The sequence below is a fragment of the Canis lupus genome, chromosome 34 (genome assembly GCF_011100685.1).
Source record: "Canis lupus familiaris isolate Mischka breed German Shepherd chromosome 34, alternate assembly UU_Cfam_GSD_1.0, whole genome shotgun sequence".
Lineage (NCBI taxonomy): Eukaryota > Metazoa > Chordata > Mammalia > Carnivora > Canidae > Canis > Canis lupus.
Genome location: NC_049255.1, coordinates 2687897 through 2712436, shown reverse-complemented (window position 1 = coordinate 2712436; position 24540 = coordinate 2687897). Strand labels below are relative to the sequence as shown.

Below are 24540 nucleotides of genomic sequence, written 5' to 3'. Positions count from 1 at the left end.
TTTAAATGTTTCCTCTTCTTTTCCCATGCTGTTGTCTTTTCTTGTCTTATTGCGATATCTGCGGTCTAAGAAATGGTGAGAGCAAATATGCTTTTGGTTTTTGTGATTAAAATGATACCATCAATCTAGGATTTCAGTATTAGTTAGATTAAGAATATTCACAAATTCTTAGCAAATTTTTAATTAATTACATTAATTTACAATAATTGTAATTTACAACATTAATTACAATAATTTGTAATTTAATTACAAATTATTAATTACAACCTAGATGATACCATCAATCTAGGATTTCAGTATTAGATTAAGAATATTCACAAATTCTTAGCGTACTACAAATTATTAATTACAACCTAGTTTTGGAATGTGGTACTTCTTTAAGATTGATTAAAATAATCCCAAGCCTCTCCTCCATCTGTTGATATTGGGGATTACAATAATTCCTGGCTGGTGCCTCCCCTCAGAATCACCCCTCTACCTTCCTGATTCCATTCAGCATCACCGGGCTGCCCTGCAGCCAGCCAGTTACAGCCAGTGCACCTGTAACAGAAGGCTTCCAGCTAAGTTTCACAACAGGGAGGCCCTGCCAAGAGGCTGGATGGAAGGAAGGAGGGAAGATACAGAATATCACTCTTCCTTCCTCTTGGCCTCCAGTAGCCTTTCTGAAAGTGACTGCATTTCCCCCTCTCCCCACCCCCATGGCTCTACATCCTGCTGGATCATCGTCTCCCCCTGGGAAATCCAGGCCTTGGATTCCGGTGGTACTGCCTTCTCCTCTCTCTCAAGACCACTGGTTCTCCATCTGAGTACTACTGACTTTTTGGGACCAGATAGATTGTTCTTTGTTATGTGGGCTGGCTTGTGCATCAGAGAATGTTTAGCAGCATTCCTGGACTCTCTATACTAGATTCCACTAGCACCTCCCACCCAGTCTCCAAAGACTGCTACCTGTCTTCTGGTAGGGGAGAGAGGGACCACACAGGCCCTGGTTGAGAACCACTGATCTGGGCTAATGGGAGTCATCTCCTTGAAGCTAATCTCTGAGTTGTTTCTCTGCCTCCTTGCTTGACTCTTAGCTTTTCTTTCAAATTTGTAACTATTCTCCTATATTAAATCCCCTCTGTTGTAAATACAGAAGTGGTGCGTAACTGATAAAACAAATTCTTAACATTAAAGCATACTTAGGAATGACTGTAGTACAAACTTCTACAATAGCTGGCTTTTATCTGCTTTCTTTCATTTTATTCTGTTGCCTTTAAGATGAACACTTAGCTCATTAATTATCAATTACTCTTCTTTTCTAATAAATGCATTAAATGCATGTGCTACACTAGCTACACACTTTGAATTTCGCTATTTGCTGTTTTAATTGGCATCCAGTTACATTTTCTGCAATTTATTATGATGTCTCAATGTTAACATTTGAAAATAATGTTGAATTATCATTATAAATCATGCATATAAGAAATAAATCGTATTTAATTTGTATAAGAAGCAGATTTCAAAAGAGGAAGAAATAGCTTTTAAACTGTATCACCAATATTTGAATACATTTGTAGCTAATCTCCAATATTTAAAGTATCTATTATTGAGAAGCTTTTATTTCGTATTACTACTCAATCTATAGCTGGAAAATAAAAGGTTTGGGAAAAAAATTCTCACTTTCAATAATAATGATCTTCATCATTATTATTATCATTATATTCTCTTAAAAGTATCATTGATCTTTAAGACAAAGACAAGAGAATCAAATGAGAAAGACTAATGCATTTGGGGGGAAAATGCTATAACAAAAGGCAAGAAAAAATATACAATTACAAATTACAAACATCAAATTCGAGTAAAACTACATATAAATCCACCTAATAACTAAAGATATGTAAGCACCAAAGAGCAGCACGTAAACTTGAGTCTTTCTGAATGGTGGAATCAAATAAATGAATCTTGCATATAAGAAAAGAAAATTAACTTCTATCCAAGCTTTCTTCTTTTAAGAGTGCCTTACAGAACAGCTTAACGATTTTATACACACACAGAGGCACACACAAAGGAACAAATTTTGGAAGCAATAAGAGACACTTGAAAATGCAATTATATTTTTTCTGAATTGTTTTGCATTTTATACTTGAAAAACTACATCAGTGTATATTAATAAACATGGTGTAAGAGCGTTATAAAAATTATATTACATATTTTCCTCAGTTCTCTTCCATCAAGAATTCCCTCTCTGGCTTCTGTGTTCTGTCTCCTCACCACTACGTGTGTTTCTTGTAAAAGGTCGCCCATTTGTCTCTGGGATGAGCTCCCTGAGAAAAGGTCAGGTCCAAGTAAGGCAGGATTCATTGCCACCCAAGACACAGACGGTATTAGTGCTTCTGCTTACCTCCCATCTTCAGGGCAGAGCAATGCTCAGAGAAGACAGAAGCGGCCGCCGTTGGCACTGTTCTACCGCCCGCATCTCACGCGGTACCGTGGGCCCGGAAGCCCACCCCGCGCCTGCGGCGTCGACACCTGCAGACACCTGCAGACACCTGCAGACGTGGCGACACTGACCCCAGGGCCCCGAGCCGCAGCCTGGCCAGCGCTGCCCGGGAAGGTCGGTCGCCACATCCTCCCAAACCACGGGGTGCTCCGCGGGAGCTGCTGCCCTGCCCTGGAGCCCTCCTCAGTCCCCCTCAAATCTCCGTGGCCCCCACACAGGGCTCCACGAGGTGGGAGCACAGACGCGCCCTGGGCGCTCGGCCACGAGCCCGGCTGTCTCAAATTAAGAACATTGTCGGTCCTGTCTCCGCAATTACACTGGAAGCTTCTTCCAGAGCTCAAGGCCGCCTCGCTCTTTGTCTCTGCCAGCTCCTGCTGCCCTGCACCCCCCAGCGGCACCCCCAGCAGCCCCGAACCCCCCCGCAGCAGCCCCACATCCCCTCCCCCTGCAGCAGCCCGCAACCCCCGCAGCCGCCCGCCCGAGACAGCCCCACACCCCTCGCCCCCCAAGCAGCGGCTCCGCATCCCCCCTCAGCAGCCCCGCACGCACCCCCGCAGCAGCCCCCATGCCCCCGCAGCAGCCCACACCCCCTGGCAGCTGCCAGCCCGCAGCCGCCCCGCACCCCCCCGCAGCAGCCCCCCCGCAGCAGTCCCGCAGCATCCCCCCAGCATCCCCCCCCCGCAGCCGCGCCCTGCACCCCGCAGCAGTCCCACAGCCACCACCACCCCCGCCCCGCCCCGCCCCTGCAGCCCGGCCCCGCACCCCCGGCCGCCCCCCAGTCACCGGCGCCTGCAGCCTGCGGTTTCCACGGCGACCGGGCGCGCAGAGGGGGCACCACAGGGAAGCAGCACCGCCCGCTCCTGGGTCCCTGGGGTCCCCGGGACACACAGACGCGCCAGCCAGGACAGGAGGGCCCGGAGACGACAGGGCGGGTGCAAAGCAGAAAACAACCTGAGATGAGAATGAGAGGCATTAGAACTGCCAAGTGTCTCTGACGTTCCCACCAAAATGAAACGTAAAAATCAGGTCTGCGAGTTTATTTTTTAAAAACTATATATGCATACATACACATATAGGTACATATGTGCACACATACACACATGTGCATGTCCGTATATACAGGAAAAGTCCGATCTGCCTTCTCTTAACACCTGGGAATAGCATTTCCAGAAAAGTTCATTTTCATGGAAATCTTGAAAAAGCAAGGCCACTCTGGAGTGTGCTACCATTTCACTGGAGCACATTATCATAATATTGACTCCCAATCATGACTCATGCCCTGTTCTGGGCCCTTCATGAGGCTTTGACATTTATTTTTTTCTTACTTTTATTCAAATTCCTCAATTTTTGTTTTATTTACAAGAATTCCAAAGAAAATTTTGTTTTATTAATAAAAGCTATAGGCTCACAAATACCTCCTAAAGTTATAATATTTCTAAGCTGTCCAACTCTCCTTCAAAGACTCCACCAATATTCTTTTTCTATTCTGTATTTAAGGCTGCTCACCAGTATCTTGGCTCTCCCTGACCCCAAGACATGTGGTAAGACTGGCTTCCTTCAGCATTTAAAGTTGAGCATGTCCACGTAACTCACCGTGCCTGATGATGCAGGACTGAGTGACACATGACTCAACTTTTCACTCTTCTTTCCCCACCTCAATGACCATGAGGAATTCACTACCGTGCCAGGTCCATTGGCCTGGCTCCCCAAACGCCTAGAATTGCCCGAGCCTCTGTTCCCACCTTTTGCCAACCCCATGCTAAAGATGTGCCAACTCTCACTCTTTTTAAGCTGCTGAAATGGGGGTGCTGTTTGTTTAAGCAGCATAACTGAATTTATCCCAATGAATACACAAACTTCTTATTCAATCATAAAAATTTCAACACATTATGCTCATTTGTATGAGGTGTGCAGAGGATTATGAGAGATTCTCTCTTCAAGATTATGATGTGACAAGACCATAGCTGGTGATTACCATAAAAAACAAAATATGAAACATTCCATAGTAAATGAAAAACAAAAATTCTGTAAGAGCTCACTTTGGGTTGAGGTTAAGACTAAAAGTCTTAGCACTAGAAAGTGGATTTAAGATAGTAACACAGAAGGATGCCTGGGTGGCTCAGTCAGTTAAGCATCCAACTGTTGAGTTCAGCTCAGGTCATGATTGAGGATCTGGAGATCCAGTCCCATGTCAGGCTCTACGCTGAGCATGGAGCCTGCTTAGGGTTCTCTCTCTCTCCCTCTCCCTATGCCCCTCCACTCAACTTGTGGGTACAAGCTCTCTCTCTCTTGCTCTCTCAAAAAAAAAAAAAAAAAAGACAGTGACATTGAAGAATTAGTAAACCCAAAAGAAGGTCTTCTATCACAAGGAAAGGGTTAGAGTCTGAAACATATACTAAAGGCTCAACTATTAGAATTCTTATTGTTAATATTATTAAAGAGAATTGCAAATGTTATCATACCCAGCAGATTCTGCATGTGGGGTCTAGTGGAATCTGAATTGTAGAAAAAACTATTTTTTTTTTTTTTTTAGTATAAGTGTGTACCATGCAATATTTAGGAGATGCTTATACTAAAAAAAAAAAAAAAAGGAGAACTATTGATTATCTGCAATTCATATTTTACTAGGCATCCTGTATTTTTACTTGCTAATCTGGCAACTCTAACTCTGGATTCATAGGTATTTCCCGGGTATTATATAGGTTGTATAAGAGGGCCAGGGACAAGGCATTAAAGTTATCAGTAAGACAATTCACAAAATGAATACTAATTACATTTGTTTCTGGTTTTGTAAAGGAAAGAAGTAAATATTCCATACTAAAATACTTGTTAAAATATCTTCATTTGTTAAATTATGTTCTAAACAAATGATAACAATGCCCTTTGCTTCTATAAAAGACATAAACTAAACAAAATAGGTTAAGCGAGAAGTTTTGCCAATTTTGTATTATCTGTATCTTATAACTGTAAGTCATCAGTTTTCTTTTTTCTTGTTTTTTAATGTAATTTTGAGAAATTCCCTCCCTTCCCTCACCTTACCATAAATCCACAACATAGATTATAAAAAATATTTTATGCTGATTTGCTAGTGAATAATTAATAAGTCAATTTGAAGAACAATTTCAAAATATTAGGACATCATCCAAGCCTATTAAAATCAAATAAAAACATCGTTTCCTTTACTGAATTCCTTACTGGAATCTTTGAGCAGGCATTTTAAAAACTTACAGTGTTAAAAATGAGATTTGAAAAGCAACCATTATATTTTAGGATCATTTTAGGATTACAGAAAGATTGCAAAGATGGTAGAGAGAATTACCATAGATCCCACACCTGGTTTCCCCTTTTATGAACATCTTACATTAGTATATTTGTTACAACTAATGAACCAGTACTGATATATTATCATTAACTAAAGGCCATACTTTATTCAGATTTACCTAATTTTTCCCTAATGTCCTTTTACTATTCCAGGATCCTATCTAAGACATCATACCAAATTTAGTCTTAATGTCTCCTTGGGCTCCTCTTGGCTCCGACTGGATCTCAGATTTTTCCTGTTTTTGACGACCTTGAAAGTTCTAAGGAATACTGAACTAGATATTTTGTACAATGTCCCTCACTTGGGATTTCCCTGATATTTTTCCTAGGATTAGACTGAGACTATAGGTTTTAGGGAAGAAGTCACAAAAGTCAAGTGCCATTTTCAACCTATCATATAAGATGGATTTTTTTAATTGACAATTTTTATAAATTGCTTACTTACATTCTTGGAAACTAAATTATATTTTAATGCCCTCAATTTAGTATTACCAGCCTATCCAGTTTGAAGTAAACATTTGGACAAGACTCAGGAGTTTCAATTATATAAATCAATGGCATTTTTATATGAATTCTAACATCATTTAGAATGATCATATGACATTTTAAAGTGCAAGAACAAAAAATCAATTAAAACTTAGAAAAGAGTCTCATGAAAACATTAGAACATTAATTTATATTGTCCTTTAAATAAATAAATAATAAATAAATAAATTCTATATAGCTTAAAAACCAAAATTACAAGCTTAGAGCTAGGGTAAACAAAACAAAACAACAACAAAAAACAGCAACAACAATACAAAACAAAGGAGATAGAATCATTGATGAAGATAACAGTAACTGTCTATGGCAGAAAGTGACAGCCTGCATCCCACTCCCCAGGGCCAACACACCAGCTGACAGGTCTCTGGGTTTCTCAGGGATTTAAGTTAATTCTTTCCAGCTCGGCCAACCTTAATCCAATCAGTGGTTTCCCCCATGACCCAAGAGTTGGCACATCTCCCTTTGTACTTGAAAGCACAAGAGAATTTGAATCTCATATTTGTTATTAAACTACTAAATGGTGAACTGCATTGGAAAAAAGTATACATGTTATTTTGTGATTACTAATTAGCTCGATTAATGAGATTAATGATTAGGTTTAAACTGACATTTTTGTAGGTTAAAGGAAGTTGCATGTCAGCAATTTCACATGGTTCTACCTAACACTCTCAAGGATACAGCAATGGAGGCCTGGATTTCCCAGAATGACTCATAAATAAAAACCTTCCCAAGGCATGTACTGCCCTTGGTAAACACTTAGATGAAGGTACCATTTCTCTCCTTGAATAAGACTCAAAACCAAAAGCTGAAATTGTTAGCATGCTGAATGTCAACAGTTAAACAGTGAGAAGGAACCAGAATGCCGCTTCCACTCAGCTCCTGAGGAGACCAGCATCTGGGCAAGAAGGCAGATGACACCTATTCCGTTACAAACTCCCAAACTGCTCTCCAAAACTAAACTGTGTCACTTATTGTCAGACACGATTTACAGACAGATTCAAAACCTAAAGGTGCACATATATGTAGCCAATACAACAGGAGAGAAACATTTTAATCCACATTTTTGCTTAAGTGTAGCAACAAGTTAAACATCAAAAAAAATAATAATAACTTAAAATACTCCTGATAGTTAAAAGGAAACCTCCTCAATCTAGTGACACTAGTTAAATAACTTTTTTAAAGATTTTATTTATTTATTTGAGAGAGAGAGAGAGAGAACACAAGTAGGGGAGTGGCAGAGGCAGAGGGAGAAGCAGACTCCCTGCTGAGCAGGGATCCGGATGCAGGGCTGGATCCCCGAGAACCCGAGATCATGACCTGAGCTGAAGGCAGACACCCAACCAACTGAGCCTCCCAGGCTCCCCTAGTTTAATAGCTTTAAGCTAATTTTCTACACGGAGGCTTTATATTTTTCAAAGATGTCATTTGACTAAAAGCATAGCTAATTTAAATCCCAAAGGGGATTTTGTGATAGCAGAGTCCAAATGTGAGATGTAAAAGTTTATAAGCAAAAACTTATTTTTCTGTTAATATTAATTCCAAGTTACAGATATTTCCTGTATGAGATGAAATGAAAGTAAATATGCCATTATGAAAATATCACCTAGAAGTCACATAAATTGGCTTCTGATATTTTAATATGTAGCAGTTTAAAAAAAATTCATATCCCTGACACATTAACATGCATTCTTTATAAACAAGTCACAAAATTTCCAACATGTATCATTCAAGGACTTATGCCAAGAGTAACATCTAGATAATACTGCTCTAATTTAAAATAATTTATTTTCCGTTCAGTTGACAATATTCCAAAACATAGATGGTATCTTCAATTTAAATATAACAGAGAACATAATATAAATTCACTTTGACAAAACAAACCTACTTCTGAAAATCACATATGATCATATTTCCTATATTTGCCAACATTCATCAATACTTTCTCTTAAGATAATGTCTTGACAAACGAATATCCTGAAAGTTCTCTAAATCAATATCTCCCAGTGTTTCATATTCCCTGCTTTCTTTAAGATGATGCATATTGTTCCATGAAAAAGTAAACTTTGTACAGTTCTAATTTTTTGTTCTAAAAGTAAGTTTAATGTCCTCCTGCCACAAAATTCCTGGCATATTTATATTCTATTTACTATAAGATAATCTCCCCTTGAAAAACAGCCTGCAATACTTGAGAATGCCGGGAAATACATGACAGCTGACCTGGTAGGTAAAAGCATTATATTAGATCTGCATGTGGCAACGCATCAGCTCTTCCTAACTAATCATCATATTGGTCTCTGACATTCATTCAGTGATAGATGATCTGTTTTCTATCTTCCCATTTCAACATATATCTGTGATATGATTCAATGGTTAGTACATATTAAAAATTATCCTGTATAAGATATTTACTTGAAGCCAGGTAGGCATTCATTCTTGTGCATTCCTACTTTTTCTACATCAGAACAGGTATTTTAAAGTCTTTTTAATGACCAGCCTTCAAAGGGGTTGCATTCTATTGGGGGAAGACAGGAAAATAAGCTTGCAAAGCAATAAATAAATTAGATGATTTCCAGTTCTTTCACATGTTGTGAGGAAAATAGAACAAGGAGTAATTATTAGGTGAAAAACCAAGAGAGGATCAACTTTAGGGAGATGTGTACAAGAGACAAGATGGCCAAAGTGGCTGCCACCTAATAAATCGGTGGGAGAGGGTGCAGGTGAGATAAGACAGGGAGGAGTTGAATTTTTTTCTTTGTGTCATTGTCAGGGTCCTAAATAAAGGAAAGATATGAGTGGATACAGAGAGAGCTCTCTGGCTGCTGTGGAGATAAACTTCAAAGAAGCTCAGGAAAGGCAGGCTGGCTGGCTAGGAGCCTGCTACAGAAATCTTGGTGAGAGGTGATGGGGGCTCGGATCAGTATTTTTAAGAGTGAGGGTTTTAAGAAGTGAAAGGTTCAATCAAGATGAGGAGCATCCATGTAATTTTTTTTAACTATTATAAAAAAGAATTTTGGAATACCAGATGTTAATAAATATGGAAATCTGTACCTAGGTATTCTATCATATTGCTTTGTGTGTCACATTCTCTTTTATAAATCAAAGCAAATCGTTTAAAGTAAACTAAAAAGTAATTTTAAATACCTTAAATAATGACCCAGATTATAATCAGTGATTCCCATTCCCTTAAGGACCACTGCAATACCAAACACCCCAAATCTGCCACCAGAGTGGGCCTTCCTGGGCATTGGGACCTTGCTGGTTTTAACCTGTGGTCTCTGTTATGGATGTAAGGTTTGGATCCCCATAAGTTGCATGTGTTGAAGCCCTACCTCCTTTAACATGATGGTATTTGGAGTGGGGGCTTTGGAGGTAATTAGGGTTAGATTAGGTCATGAGATGAAGTCCTCATGAGGGGATTAGAGATCTTAGAAGAGGAAGAGAGAGGACACTGGGTTACTCAGGTAGTTAAGCATCTACCTTTGACTCACGGTCATGATCTCAGCGTCCTTGGATAGAGCCCCTGCGTTGGGCTCCCTGCTCAGCAGGGATTTTGCTTCTCTCTCTGTCTCTCCCCTCTGCTCGTGTGCTCGCTCTCTCAAATAAATAAATAAAATATTTGAAAATAAAATAAAAAAGAAGAGGAAGAGAGAAAGATACATGCACAAGTAAATGCCATGTGAAAACACAGAAAGACCGCGGTCATCTGCAAGCCAGGAAGAGAGCTCTCGCAGGAACTGAATCAGCAGGCATCTTGATCTTGGACACCCCAGCCCCCAGAACTGTGAGAAATAAATAAATGTCCCTGGTATTCTGTTATGGCAGCCTGAGCTAAGACTCCCATGCAGTGTTTTCATTTAGTGAAGTACTTCCAACAGCACAACACACAAGCCACCAGGCATTCCCTCATTTCCGTGACTGAGGGGATCATGGCATGTTCTTACATTTGGATTTAGGAATATTTGTGCCACTGAGCACGGCACCTGATTACCTACTCAGTGCCTCACAGTACCCTACAAGACCAGCTGTCAAAATGTTCTACCATCTTCCCCTGGTAAAGCACAAACAGCTCCGCAAATTCCGACATCACACTACCGTACATCTGCATATCACAACACCTGAAACCTCACACTGTATCTGTATTTTTTAGCTTATTATGCACGTGCAGCTTAGCTTCTTCACATGATGAAGTTTCACATCAAAAGTTTGATGGCAAACTTTTCCACATGCTGCCAGGATCACTGCAAAGTGTTGGGCACCACAGGCATACAGCAGGACAACCCACCTGCCTGCACCGTCCTGCCTTATAACAGGTCTACAAGCAGTTCTACCTTTTCCCAAATGCCTAATGATATCCATCTTCAAAGATACATGAGCGGTAAACACACAGGTAACAATGCTCTGTCTACAGGAAAACTACCAAGCAGAAAATCTGACATTACTCCTACAGTACACAGGCAGCTTTTTAATGTAAATCGTGGGCATGCATATTGAAAACTAATAAGGTACAACAAATAGGAAACAGAATAATCCCTCCCAGTCCACAAAGCGATTCCTTCTAGAAAGTAAGAAGAAAAAACAAGGGCACCAAACACAAGCTGTGTAAGCACAAAGGACAGAGAGAGAAACTGAAAATAACTCTGAGTTCAAAAGCATGTTCTTTGGGTCAGAGCTAAAAGATAGATAAATAAATAAATAATTTTTAAAATTTCTATAGTCAACAAATGCTGTATCCGCCACATTCATTTAGCTCAAATGATGAATACTTACAAGGAACAACATGTATATTCAAACTCAGAGGAATATCAGCCAAGGAGCTTCAGAGAACAAGCAAAAATGACAACATCTACTATTGGTTCAAAAATCTGTTCAATTGTTTTCAAAACTCTCATCCTCACTTTCAAAAGATAAAATATGGGGAAGCACTTGTAATGACTAAGATGCTATAAAGCTCAAAGGAATAGCTTTGCTTGTATCTCCTCCTACACCCTGTTCAACTCAAGACAGAACTTCATCAGGCTGTCACCCATCTCTCTCCCACCTGCAGCTCTATCACCTGCCATCCTGGAGGGGTAACCACTGGCAGAAAATGCATATTCTGAGATGCCTGGGTGGCTCAGTGGTTGAGCACCTGCCTTCAGCTCAGGGCGTGACCCCTGGGGTCCCGGGATCAAGTCCTGCATTGGGCTCCCCGAAGGGAGCCTGCTTCTCCCTCTGCCTGTGTCTCTGCCTCTCTCTGTGTGTCTCATGAATAAATAAATCTCAAAAAATGCATATTCTGACAAGCCACTAGGAAACCACATAAACTCATATGATTTAACTGTGTACCTGTAAAGTGTTTATGTTTAGTACTGGAAGATCTTGAGTCTTAGTCACAATCATAGAATGTATTTTAACAGAGTTGGCACATGGAAGGAAAGGAAGGATTTCATATAAGTGACTTGAAGTAAAGTAGCATGGCACCCTGAGCTTGAAATCCAAGTTTGGCCAGGACAGATACAGCTACTCTTCAACTAGAGAAAATGGCTCAACCACTCAGAGGGGGGGCAGATGATCTGGTTCTGGAATATCCTGTCATTTGCTACTCTTTATATTGCTTCTTCAAAATTCATCCTCAGCCTAGTTTGTTGACTGAATGGACTGATCAATGAAAAATTGACCAGCACATCAAAAAATTGTGTTGCCAAAACTAGTTTAAGCTTCCTGTTCCCTCTCACTTCTTAAAATTTCCACACTTCTCGGGTGTTACAAGCCCCTCAGCCCTCTATCAGAGGTCACCAGAACACAGTCTTCTGTCTCTACCATCCATATTCCCCAAAGGTCAATTTCCTTTTGCCCCATAACCTCTTACACTCTCTTTGTTTTGGGGGATTCACATGTACAAGCTACCAGCACCCCAGGAACCGCTCAACTGTTGCAATGAGAAACACAGAATCACTATATAATTCATCACACAATCTTCCAGCTAAATAAAAAAAAAAAAAAAAAGGGCTGTCTCTGAAAGTGCTACAAGCACAAGCAAAACCATGATTAGCATATCCACTTGAGTACCTAAAACTTCACTACTCACTAAATAACATACCCACTGAGAGGATATGAACTTGCCTTCTGAACTTCCTTCAAAAGTTTTGAGAATAGGGGACAAATTAAAGTTTTTTTCATAACTTTACACACGACTTCATCCTATTGGAAGCCTACAGTTAGAGTGATAAGAATTCTCTGAAATCTTCTTCAAAGTATTTAAGGAAATATGTTCAAAAAATGGAAGCCAGCTACAGTTCACACTTCTAAAACTGTTCTGATAAAGCCTTCCAGGCGCCAGACTCAGCAGCCCACTATGAGAAAAAATAATATTCTGGGGACATTTCTACAGACTTCAATCCATGAGGAACAATAGGGCTTCGTTTTTACTACTCTTTTAAGCAGCACATATCTTTGCAAAAAGAAAAAAATAGAACTTTTTTTGGAGCCAATTTGATATGATACAATTTTTGAAGTGATATAAAGAAATAACAGGAATTACTTCCAGTGATGGTATCCTCTAAGTGATACCCAATGGCATGGAATATAGCAGTATCTTTACAATCAGTAGGGGAATGAGCATTTCATAATCATATTAATAATGGAGGTCAGACATTTAGTTTTACAGACAAGAAAATCTTTTGACTCCAGCTCATCAAAAAAAGAAAACCAAAACCCTGCTTTTGAAGTACATCACAAATTTCAGGGAATACATTTTATTCTGAACTGCTTGTCATGATAATGCTTCCCAAAGCATTTTTACATTTATTATCATATCACAATCATGAAAATACTGTAAATGTTGATCCTAATGAGCAAATGACAAAATAGGGACAAATGCAAGGTCACAGGAGAAAGCAAACAATTTCATTATGTGGATCCCAGAATCCAGAATCCTAATTCAGTATTCCCTTCAGAAGTGCCCAGTACCCAAAATCCACAAAAAGCAACCAAACCAATCCTAGTTCATGAACCACACTTTTGACAATGAGAACAAGACTACACATAGCCCATCATGATTAATGGAGTATTTACTATGTGCCAATTATTGGTCCTAGGATTTGAGAATCAATGATAAAAAGACAGATGACCAGTATGGAGTGGGGGTGGAGAGATACACAGTCCTAGGTGACCAGAGAGAAAAGGTACATGTACCCAGTGGGTACACACAGAATATGATACAGTAATACATGTATGGGGACAGCTGGGGGGCTCAGTCGGTTAGCCATCTGACTTGACTTCGACTCAGGTCGTGATCTCAGGGTCCTGGGATCCAGTCCCCATGGAGCTCCATGCTCAGCGCAGAGTCTGCCTGAGAATTGTCTCTCCTCTCCCTCTGACCACACCCCCCACTTGCTCTCTCTTTAAAATAAATCTTTAGAAAAAAAAATATATATATCTATATCAGATCTGTGAGGTAGAAAATCATATATTTGCTTAAGAATGGCATCCTAACTTGCTTTTCCCAAACATTCTGAAACACTGCTTCAGCAGCCACACAGAGGATGACTATGGCACATATGCAGAGCTTCCACCTGTGAGCCCCAGCTGCGGCAAACACCTGACCTGTCGCACATACGTCCTGAGACAGTTACAGGTGTGTAATTATGCTTCATGGGGAGAAAGCAAAGGCCAGAATTAGAGAAAAAATATGTTATATTTATTATTTAACAGTAGAGATTGCTAAGATGTTGGAGGTTCACAAATATACTAGGTTCTCTGCTACGTATATGAGGTCCATAGTTTCTTTTTTTTTTTAAGGTTTTATTTATGCGAGAGAGGGCAAGCGCACACCCATGCAAGCGGGGGAAGGGGTGGAAGTGGAGGGAGAGGGAAAGAATATCAAGCTGACGCTGCATGAAGCATGGAGCCTGACACAGGGCTCAGTCTCACGATCCTGAGATCACGGTCTGAGCTGAAACCAAGAGTTGGAGGCTTAACTGATTGAGCTACCTGGATACCCCGAGGTCCACAGTCTCTTAATCTGCCTTCAAAACAACCTGAAAACACAGGGATTATCTCCCCTCTATCAACACTGGCACTCAACAGTAACATAACCACTTGCTAAAAAAAAAAAAAAAAAGAAAAGTTGAGATATGAACCCAGTCAAGTCAGGATACGACTATTAAATACTCCCTCCACCATTTGCTCCATTGCCATAGTTACTACTGAAACCCACAAAATCAGCGACCAAGAGAATGCTCCCTTAAAGAGAAAAAGGGAATAGATTTAACTATTAAGTTTTAGAATTATTCTTTAAAAGTAAGAATAAAATGAGGAATAAACTGATAAAATACAGCAAAGCGTAATATAACTACTTTAGAAAAATAATATAAATTAATATGAAATGGAGCATAAACCAGTTGAGAAATATGCAAAAGATACAAAAAGACAATTTACAGTAGAATTACAAATGCATCATAAACTTATGTAATATTTAACCTCAGCCATAGTCACAGCAAAGAAAATTAAATCACAGGAAAACACAATTTTCCCCCTAATTGGAATGTGTCGCCTGGGTTTTTGTTTTGTTGTTTTGGGGGGTTGTTTTTGTTTGTTTGTTTGTTTTGTCTTTAATTATAATACTCAGTTGCTAAAATCATGGGAAAACTGGCACTCTTCTCTCTTGCCAAAGGAAATGTAAATTATATAACCTTTCTGCAGGACAAATTGACAACATATATCAACAGCCTTGAAAACACTCAGTTCTATGAAGTCATCTACAGAAAATAGCCTGATGAAAACTATTTAGCTTTAATCACAGTACTATATATACTACCAAAAAATGAAAATGCCACCAATGTCCCAAAATAGGAAGTTATTTAAGTAAATGATGTTACATAAAGGTATGGAAAAGAGACACTAAAAATGAATACAAATTATGTGAAAAAGGCCGCCTTACATGTTAAACAGTAACAAGACAGAATATGAGGTCTCTTCTAAATTTAAAAATGTATATGGATCAGCATTTCTACTAAAAACAGAGTCATTTCTGTGGCTTCACATCATGCATGAACTTTAGCTTCCTTTCATCACTCCTGCATTTTCAATTTTTTATGATCATGCATTACTTTTGAAAACAATAAAAGAAAACAATATTCAGAAAAGAGAAAAATATTTCATTAATATGCTGCACATTCTCAAGAATACACCAACTTGCTAAAACTACTCAATACATCTCTTGAATTTAAGAATGGAGAAAATCTAGCTGTAGCACTGAAGAGGATATATGTAATAGACACTCAATAAAGGATGCATGTTGTTGATTTCAGTCAAGCATTCAACTAATTAATGAAATTTATCCCAAAGCAAAAATATAATATTCTTCTCAAAATTTAAAGGCATGCTTTTCTTTTTTCTGTGTAATGATGTAATACATAACAAACTATTATATATTTGGTGGGCAGATAATATACAAAGAGCAAAACACTTGAAACCCTGTCATAAGCGCTATGTTGTGTTTGTATAGGTGCATATACGGGTATGTGTGCTGGGTATCATATTCAATATAATTCACTGCCTTGCTTTTCTTCTTAACCCTTAGTGTTAAAAACACTCCCCAGTTTCTTGGAAGAGATAATTCCTAACTGTTATCATGTTCCTTTGGATAGAGGTGTCATAATATATTTATGCATTTATGGTGGATTTAACATTATTACTCTTTTGGAACCCAACTCAAGCCAAACAGTCTGATCCACACACTACAAGCCCCAGGCTTCCTGCGACACCTTCCATGACCTGGGTAAACATGACATGATTTCTACTGTCTCTGAGACTTTTCAGATGATGCCCATTTCACCTTTCTGCTTTTCTGGAAATCTCTACCTCCTTATACAGTGACTCAAAACAAAACAAAAAATCCACACCAGAATCAGCACCAATGAGGGCGGTGTTAGAGACAAGAGACTGAATTTTGGCTTTTTTGTATTTGGGAGAGTTGGTTTGCTGCCAAAAAAGTTGCTCTTCTTGGAAATTAAATTATTGCATTACTGAAAGTAATGACTGCTAGGTTACTCTAATGTTTGAAAGTCCAAACAAAATATTTGAGAAAGAAGAATAAAATTTATTTTAAAAAGTGAGCTTTTTTAAGGCTGAGTAGTCATGCTCGGATTCAAATAAAACTTAGAAATTCACTTTTTTCTTCTTTCTTGACAGAGTCCATTATTGCTCCTATTAAAAGTTAAAACATTAAATGCCAACCAAACTCAAATTATCTACACTGGGATAGAAAGTACCTTATAGATAACAGTTCTCATGGATCATTATTTATATATAGTTTGGGAAGTCAGATTTTGACACTGTCCCTTTTATACCCAATTCCTACCACTTACAAGGCCATCCAATTATTGGCAGTCAAAGTCTAACATGGAGAGTAGGGAGGAAACACTGAGAATGAGTTATTTTAAAGTTGGCAATACATAAATCAGCTGAATTTCATGGACCGTACTCTCTATAAATCAGCCAAGGCATTAGACACTCCCCTGATAATTTCTGATACAGTGTCAAAATACCATAAAATATTTAAAGAGCTCAACTTCTAAGCAAAATACTATGGAAGCTATTATATTAAGAATTCTACAACCAGAATTCTTTATAAACCATGTCAATGAGGCACACTTCTTGCCTACTTCTGATATTTTTTTCCAGGTAAAGGGAACTTAATTCATGTGATATTCTGGCCTCCCTCCAACCCTTCACTTTCTCTGTTTCTGAAAAATAAAGGAAGCACCTTGGCTAGTTCCTTGCTTCTTCCTCTAGAGATCTTTCTGCCTACAGAGAGACGAGGCTAGGCTCTAGGGCTCAGATCAGCTCTGTCCTGCAGGAAGAGAGGAAGGCCAAGGTCCTGCGATGACAGAATTAAATTATACTATTCTTCATCATCTAATGCTAGAAATTAAGCATCTCACTTAGTAATATATCTGTATCATACAAAACTTGTGGAAATTTTGAGACTTACATTTAACCAAACATACTTGGATCACTGCTTACGTTGAGCCAAAAAACAGGAAGGTCTTATTATAACACGTATTTTACTCTGGTAACTTACAATTAGAGTTCCCACAACAACACATAAATTTGAATATAAATAACTGTATTTATTGTCAAAATGTTTTTTTGACTTAAGATAAATTAGTCTCTTGTTACACAGGTCACATTCCATAACAAATTTTAAGATATATCCAAACATTATTATTATAAAAATTATGTTGCTAAAGATCATGGTTTTTCCTTGTAGGAGCTGGGCATAATCAAACCCACAGGAGCTAAGCTCTTTACTGAAGGTACCCAGAGTAAGATAACAAGGAAAATTACAATTTATTGTCAAAAAGGTACCAGTACACACACTTTCACTTCAAAAAGTTGATTTTTAATGGAGGGAGTGGGTCTTCTTTTTAAAGAATAAATTCAACCTTTTAAGGTTTCTTTCCTTTTTGTTACATTGCTGTTATGCTGGGATTCATGCCCTGTGGTTCCAAACAGAGCACAGGTTTAATATGTGACCTCACAGAAAGGGAGGCTGTGTTTCTTCAACTATCTATAATATTCTTTGTATGAATCTTGTAGAAAACTTGATATTAACCAGGTGAATAGAACACAACACTAATAGAGAATATCAAAATTTTATAATTTCTGACTCTTTGATTGGCATCTTTTTTATTTTTTTTATTTATTTTTTTTTAATTTATTTTTTATTGGTGTTCATTTACTAACATACAGAATAACACCCAGTGCCCGTCACCCATTCACTCCCACCCCCCGCCCTCCTCCCCTTCTACCACCCCTAGTTCGTTTCCCAGAGTTAGCAGTCTTTACGTTCTGTCTCCCTTTCTGATATTTCCCACACATTTCTTCCCCCTTCCCTTATATTCCCTTTCACTATTATTTATATTCCCCAAATGAATGAGAACATATAATGTTTGTCCTTCTCCGACTGACTTACTTCACTCAGCATAATACCCTCCAGTTCCATCCACGTTGAAGCAAATGGTGGGTATTTGTCATTTCTAATAGCTGAGTAATATTCCATTGTATACATAAACCACATCTTAAAAATAATGGTGCCGGGAGATATAATTTACTTCTCTTTTAGCTTAACTAATATATATTTTAATATGTAAAGGACTGGTATGTTGTAGACTAGAAAACTTAATATACCTCATATGCAAATCTGCACAATAAAGTAACATTACAACAGGAGTAGGGAGAGAATATATACATTTAATAGCCTTTGTTAGAGAGAGGCCTATATAACATATTTAATAATACACAAATGAAGCATAAGTACCCATCTTGCAATGAAACGCCGGGACACCTGCACCCCGACGTTTATAGCAGCAATGTCCACAATAGCCAAACTGTGGAAGGAGCCTCGGTGTCCATCGAAAGATGAATGGATAAAGAAGATGTGGTCTATGTATACAATGGAATATTACTCAGCCATTAGAAACGACAAATACCCACCATTTGCCTCAACGTGGATGGAACTGGAGGGTATTATGCTGAGTGAAATAAGTCAATCAGAGAAGGACAAACATTATATGGTCTCATTAATTTGGGGAATATAAAAAATAGTGAAAGGGAATAAAGGGGAAAGGAGAAAAAATGAGTGGGAAATATCAGAAAGGGAGGCAGAACATGAGAGACTCCTATCTGTGGGAAACGAACTAGAGGTGGTGGAAGGGGAGGTGGGAAGTCTGGGGGTGACTGGGTGACGGACACTGAGGGGGGCACTTGATGGGATGAGCACCGGGTGTTATTCTATATGTTGGCAAATTGAACACCAATAAAAATAAGTTTATAAAAATAAATAAATAAATAAATAATAAGTACCCGTCTTAACATGCAGATACAGATCTCTTGTGTCTACGCAAATGTTTATAATTTACAAGCCACTTACACTTTCAATTAATCCTGAAATAAATCTCCTCAGATATTCTATCCTTTTGTACCCATTTTACTGCTAAAAACCAACCAACCAACCAACCAACCAACCAAAAACTAAGGTCTAAGTAACACATAAATGGCCAACGTCACAGCTAAAGAAGAGACAGAGCTGGGATCCACCCAAAGCCAGCACTCTCTCCATATCTCTGTCTGCACCTACACAAAGCAGAATCCCAAATAGTATCGTGCTATGATATAAACATATCTCATTTTACATACGTATTTTATATATAATATATAGGATAGGATATGGATATACAAACACACACACACACACATATATATATACCACACACACACACACACACACAACATATATATATATATATATATATATATATATATATATATATATTCATTGTGGGTCAGAACCCAACTTTTTTCTCTAGAAATATATTTCTGACAGGAAATGACAATTAATGAAATAATAAGTTTCAATAGATGTAATTCATTTTACAGATAACTTTCAGGAACCTCACCAAGGGATACATGTGAATATGTTTCTAAGATGAAAAGCTTCTAGGAAGCACTGTTTGTAATTTGTCAAAAACTAATTGATACAGAATATAATTTCAATATCCTAATATAGCTAAGACATTTCCTACAAAACAGTTATCCAAGATATGGAGCTTGAGATCATACTTAACAGCTCAGTGATCAAAAGATAAACAACTGGAAGTGTCATAACTACACATTTTTGTTACGAGTCTTCACATTTTTAATGAACTAAAAGCACAGTAGGATAAAATACTTCTGTGACTTTCCTGTGTTAAGAGGTACTGTTTTTTTTAATAATAAATTTATTTTTTATTGGTGTTCAATTGAGGTACTGTTTTTGAACATAATTAGATTCATTAAACCCAACCAGGCAGTTTATTAATCAGTAGGCTAGATTGGCAGACAATGGGATAGAAACTATTTATCTATGACACATTTAACATTTTACATTAATACAAAAAGCTGTTGCTCTGGCATATAATCAGATAAACTTGAAGCCAGCAACAAGTATCATGAACTGCTCCCACTCAAATTAACTTTTCACCTACATTCACATAACACTTATGACAAAGCTTATGCTCAGGAGAGCACTACCTTTATAATTATATGTCAAAAGTAATGTTATATTTGAGAATATGGTAACTTCATTTTTAATTTTAAAGGTCATTATGAAAGTGACATTATCCTTAGAAATTATTTATCAAAACTATAAATTGCATTTTCCAACTAATTTCATTTGAATTTCATTTCCTCCCTGATGAACCATTTCACTGGGAGAAAGACTTGGCTTGTATTCTACTGTGGAAGATGTGAAGTTGATGGAAATATTGTAATTTGACAGTGCATGACTTTTATTACAAACAATGAAAACATTAGTGACATCTATAATGATTAGGTTGTACAACTACACAAACATTCACCAAATTAAATAACTCCTTTCTGCAAGACTATGACAATTTTATTAGGGCAACAACCTCATGTACTTACTACAATTGCCATTCAATCAGGTACTATCATTTTCAATCCACAATATGACATAAAACTCACATATACAACACATATAGTGCTGCTCATGCTCATCAGCTGCTCTCTGCATACACACATAAGCACAGAACAGTGTCTACTAGTCCTTTAAGTATCACGTTTAAAACTCAACAGTAGACTCAAAAGGAATAAAGAAAAATGAACGTCTACCCCATTTATTGCTTCTTTTTGAAAGAAATTTTATATTAAAACAAGGCAGCGAGCACAACAGTGTGTTCAAAGTGCTCTTGGAAAGTTTTCTAGATGTGAATAAGCTGAAACTAACACAATATAGGTAGAGCTAATCAATCACACTGTTCAGTTAACTCAAGCCGTATGGAGCTTGCTAGCCTTCCTGCAACACTGAGACTTGCTAGTTGTGTAATTACAGGCCTCCCAAATCTCACCATCTAACTCCACATGCAAGCATCTTCATCCAAGTCCTGAGATCCTGTGACCCACAGGGCAGTAAGGATGCCACTTAACATTTTCCCCAAAACATTAAAGATGGATTCTGCATGTGGCAAAGAGCATTTAGGGCAGTTTAAAGCATCCAGTCCACACTGGAGGATGCCCGCCCCTACGTGTCATACTTCTCAGGGACCGAGCTCCCCATGTCATGCCCAGGTTCATCCCTGTAATTCAACTTGAGTCTTATCAAACACTCCTCCGTGGGATTTTAGAAGTGGTGCAGCCTGAAAGCCTTTTAATCCTGGAGGTGAATTACTAACTGCCAAGAGAGGAACTGGTCTACCACCGGACGCAGCCGAGCTGATGGAAAGATGCACAATGAGACAACTCCTGGGTAGTGTGACCAGCTCCCTATTTTCATCGAGGTCGGTGCAGAAAATTGCAAGCATCTTAAATATTGGTCATATAGTTCCGAAAAGTGAAAATCTATGCATGTCAGGCCCAACAGTATGCTTGTAACATATCCCTTTTCTCCACCAACATATTTGCTTGATGACATTAGGCATGCATGTTAACAACACCTTTCAGGGCCAAAGCAAATCAGATCAGATCAACCCAAGCACACAAGGGGAACAAAACAGCTTGGAATCACAACCTGCTCCTCTTTTTCTGTGTTTCCACACCCTTCGCTTCCCTCCATGTACATCTCAACACAACTTTAGGCATTCTGGAAGTAGCTGTTCTTTGTTGGACACACACACACACACACACACACACACACCCAAAATCCCTAAGACTGTTTCCCTACCACACGACCTGGGAAGCTGCATCACCTCTCTAGTGACTTAATTCTGAACGTAGTGGCTCCAACCAGCTGAGCAGCAATCGATGCAAACACATTACACACCAGAATAGGAGGAAGGTCGGTGAAAAGGAAAAGCAGCTTTGCTTTCAGCCATTAATTACCGATCACCCAAATATCGCGTCGCAATCTCCCACACTCATGCACAGCGTTCCAGACCTGGGTTTCAGGCGGCGCTTCCCAGAGCCTCGCTAGCTATTGTCAGGGCGCAGAAGCCCCCGAAACCTGTGAATCCGGCGGAAAAGGCTTCCTCTGAAACCGCTAAATATAGACCAAAGGGGCTCTGGGTCTGGCGAGCCGCAGGAGACCGAAGAAACGGCCATGGACGCATATGACTAAGTATTTCCATTTTGTTCTAGCCAAACATCGTAATGACATTGAACATAAGGGCAAAAGACTAGAGCGAAGTCCTCCCCGCCCCCACCCCGTCCTCTCCGTGTACCAGGGACGTCATGAAGGCAACGGGTATGTTCTTGAAGGTGGCGGGGAGCTGTATTGTCGGTGCTGCCCTACATACGGCTCCTCCGGGGAGAGGGGCGGCGGGGAGGGGAGCTCGCCGGAGCCCTCGCTAACCGCTGCGAGAAAGGCACTAGCCCCGGCCCCCGCGCCAGGCAGAGCCGTCTCCCGAGCGCGGACCGGGCGCGATCGTGATCCTCCCCCGGCTGGCGGGACCGCGCGGCAGCCGCCGGCCCGGAGCACGGGACCAACCCCCCCCCCCCCCCCCCCCCGCCCGGCGCCGAGGAGGAGGATGCGCCCGGCCCCGGCAGCCCAGCGAGAGCAACTCACCGAACGGCGCGGCGCCCGACTGCTTCCTGGAGAACATGCACCCGCCACCGGCGACAGCTCCTCAGTCCGGGAAAAGGCGAGCGCGCCGCCGCCCGGCTTCAAGGCAAGGTCCTGACCTTGCCCAACTGCAGCATCTTCCGCTTTTGTTGTCTGAGCGCGGCCGCGGGACGGGCGATGCTGGCGGGGCGCAGGGGCGAGCGCCGCGGGGGAGAGGCGGCTCCCGACGCGAGTGCGCGGCGCCCGGCCCGGCGGCCCCTCCGAGCGCGGCGAGCGCAGCGCCCCCTGCCCGGCTCCGCGCGCTCCGCGGGCTCCGCGCGCTGTGGCTCCTCCAGGCTCCTCGGGGCTCCGGGCGCCGCCGCCGCCGCCGCCGCCGCCGCCGCGCCCGCCGCGCCCGCCGCTCCGCTCGGCCGGCTGCCGCCGCGGGCGCGAGCCTGGGGCCGCCGCGGCGCCCGGCGCCGAGCGCTCCCGTGCTGCGCCCCGCGCCACCTGTGCCGCCGCCGCCGCCGCCGCCGCCGAGGGCGAGGCTCCTCCCGCGGCGCGCGGCAGCCTCAGCCTCCACCTATGCCTCGGCGGCCGGCTCGGGCGCCCGGCTAGTGAGGAAGCGTCCGCCGCGCCGCCCAAACCTGCCCTGGGCGCGGAGCATGCCCAGTGCCGCCGCGGCCGCGCTGCGCTTCGCCGTGCGCATTCCACTTCTCCTGGTTTTCGCGGCAGCAGGAGCAGCAGCAGCAGCAGCAGCAGCAGCAGGGGAGAGGGGCGGAGGCCGCGGGCTGGGAGAGGGCCGAGCATCCTCGCGAACGCACTGCCTGGCCTCGGCCTGGGCGGAGGCTCGCAAGCAGGCGAAAGCCGGAGGGGACCCGGGGCAGGCCTGAGCCCCGGGTTGGCCGGGTTCCCGCGTCCCCGTGCATGGGCAGCTTACTGCGGAGCGCAGATGGCAGCCTGCACACAGAGGCCCGGGCCGACGGGTTCTAGACTAGCTGCGCTGTGCGCGGGGGCCTCGGGGCGCGGGGCCTGCGCCGGCTCCCGGGTGCAGCTGGATGTGCGGGGACCCCCTGTTCTAGAGCAGACAAGGCAGGGCGCCCGTCTGCGCACCTCCCCACAGCGCCAGTCCAGTCTCGCCCCCTCCAGCACTTAGAACACATTTTCCACAGATGGAAAGACTTTCTTCCTAAACAGAATCGGGAAGGTCTACGAACTTCCTGCGGGAAGGACCTTGGTCCGGTCTGGAACTTGAGTAGAGGGCGCGAGCTCCTCCCCTTGCCCCCGCTGTGTCTCCTGCTTCAGCACTTGGGCACCCGCTCTCGCTTCTCCTCCCCCGTTCTCAGGCTAAAATGGAAACCTCCACCTGTTCCTCTGCACACTTTCCCCGCACGTCCTGCGTGGCCGTCTTCACTTTCACACCGGCTTCCTGTGTCTCCACATGGTTTAACCGCTCATGGACTCCCCGGAGAGCCTTTGTGCCTCCCCTGCTGTGAGAGAACGCGAGTGGAATCCCCGTAGTGAGCCGTGGAAGACTCGTCAGAAAACAAGACCCTTGCCAGGTGCCCAGGAAGTCCCCTGGGCCTTCACCTGCGCCCACCCAGCCCCCGTTTCAGGAATCCTGACGGGCTCTCCCACGGCATTCGGAGGAGCCCGGCCTGCCCGGGGCCAGGGG

The 24540-nt window shown here is 41.5% G+C and overlaps 1 protein-coding gene across 3 annotated transcripts in view; it reads right to left on the bottom strand.

Moving 5' to 3' along the window:
- Positions 1-23123, bottom strand: part of CTNND2 (catenin delta 2) — a 913511-nt gene extending 890388 nt beyond the window's left edge. The window contains exon 1 of one of the 3 annotated variants that reach the window (XM_038583305.1): positions 22890-23123. In XM_038583305.1, coding sequence (XP_038439233.1) covers positions 22890-22926 — 37 coding nt within the window. In that variant the 5' untranslated portion in view covers positions 22927-23123. Of the gene's footprint in view, positions 1-22545; positions 22737-22889 lie in introns of those variants that run through there. The other 2 variants (XM_038583308.1, XM_038583306.1) reach the window with 2 other exon arrangements.
- Between the last annotated feature and the right edge of the window lie 1417 nt (positions 23124-24540).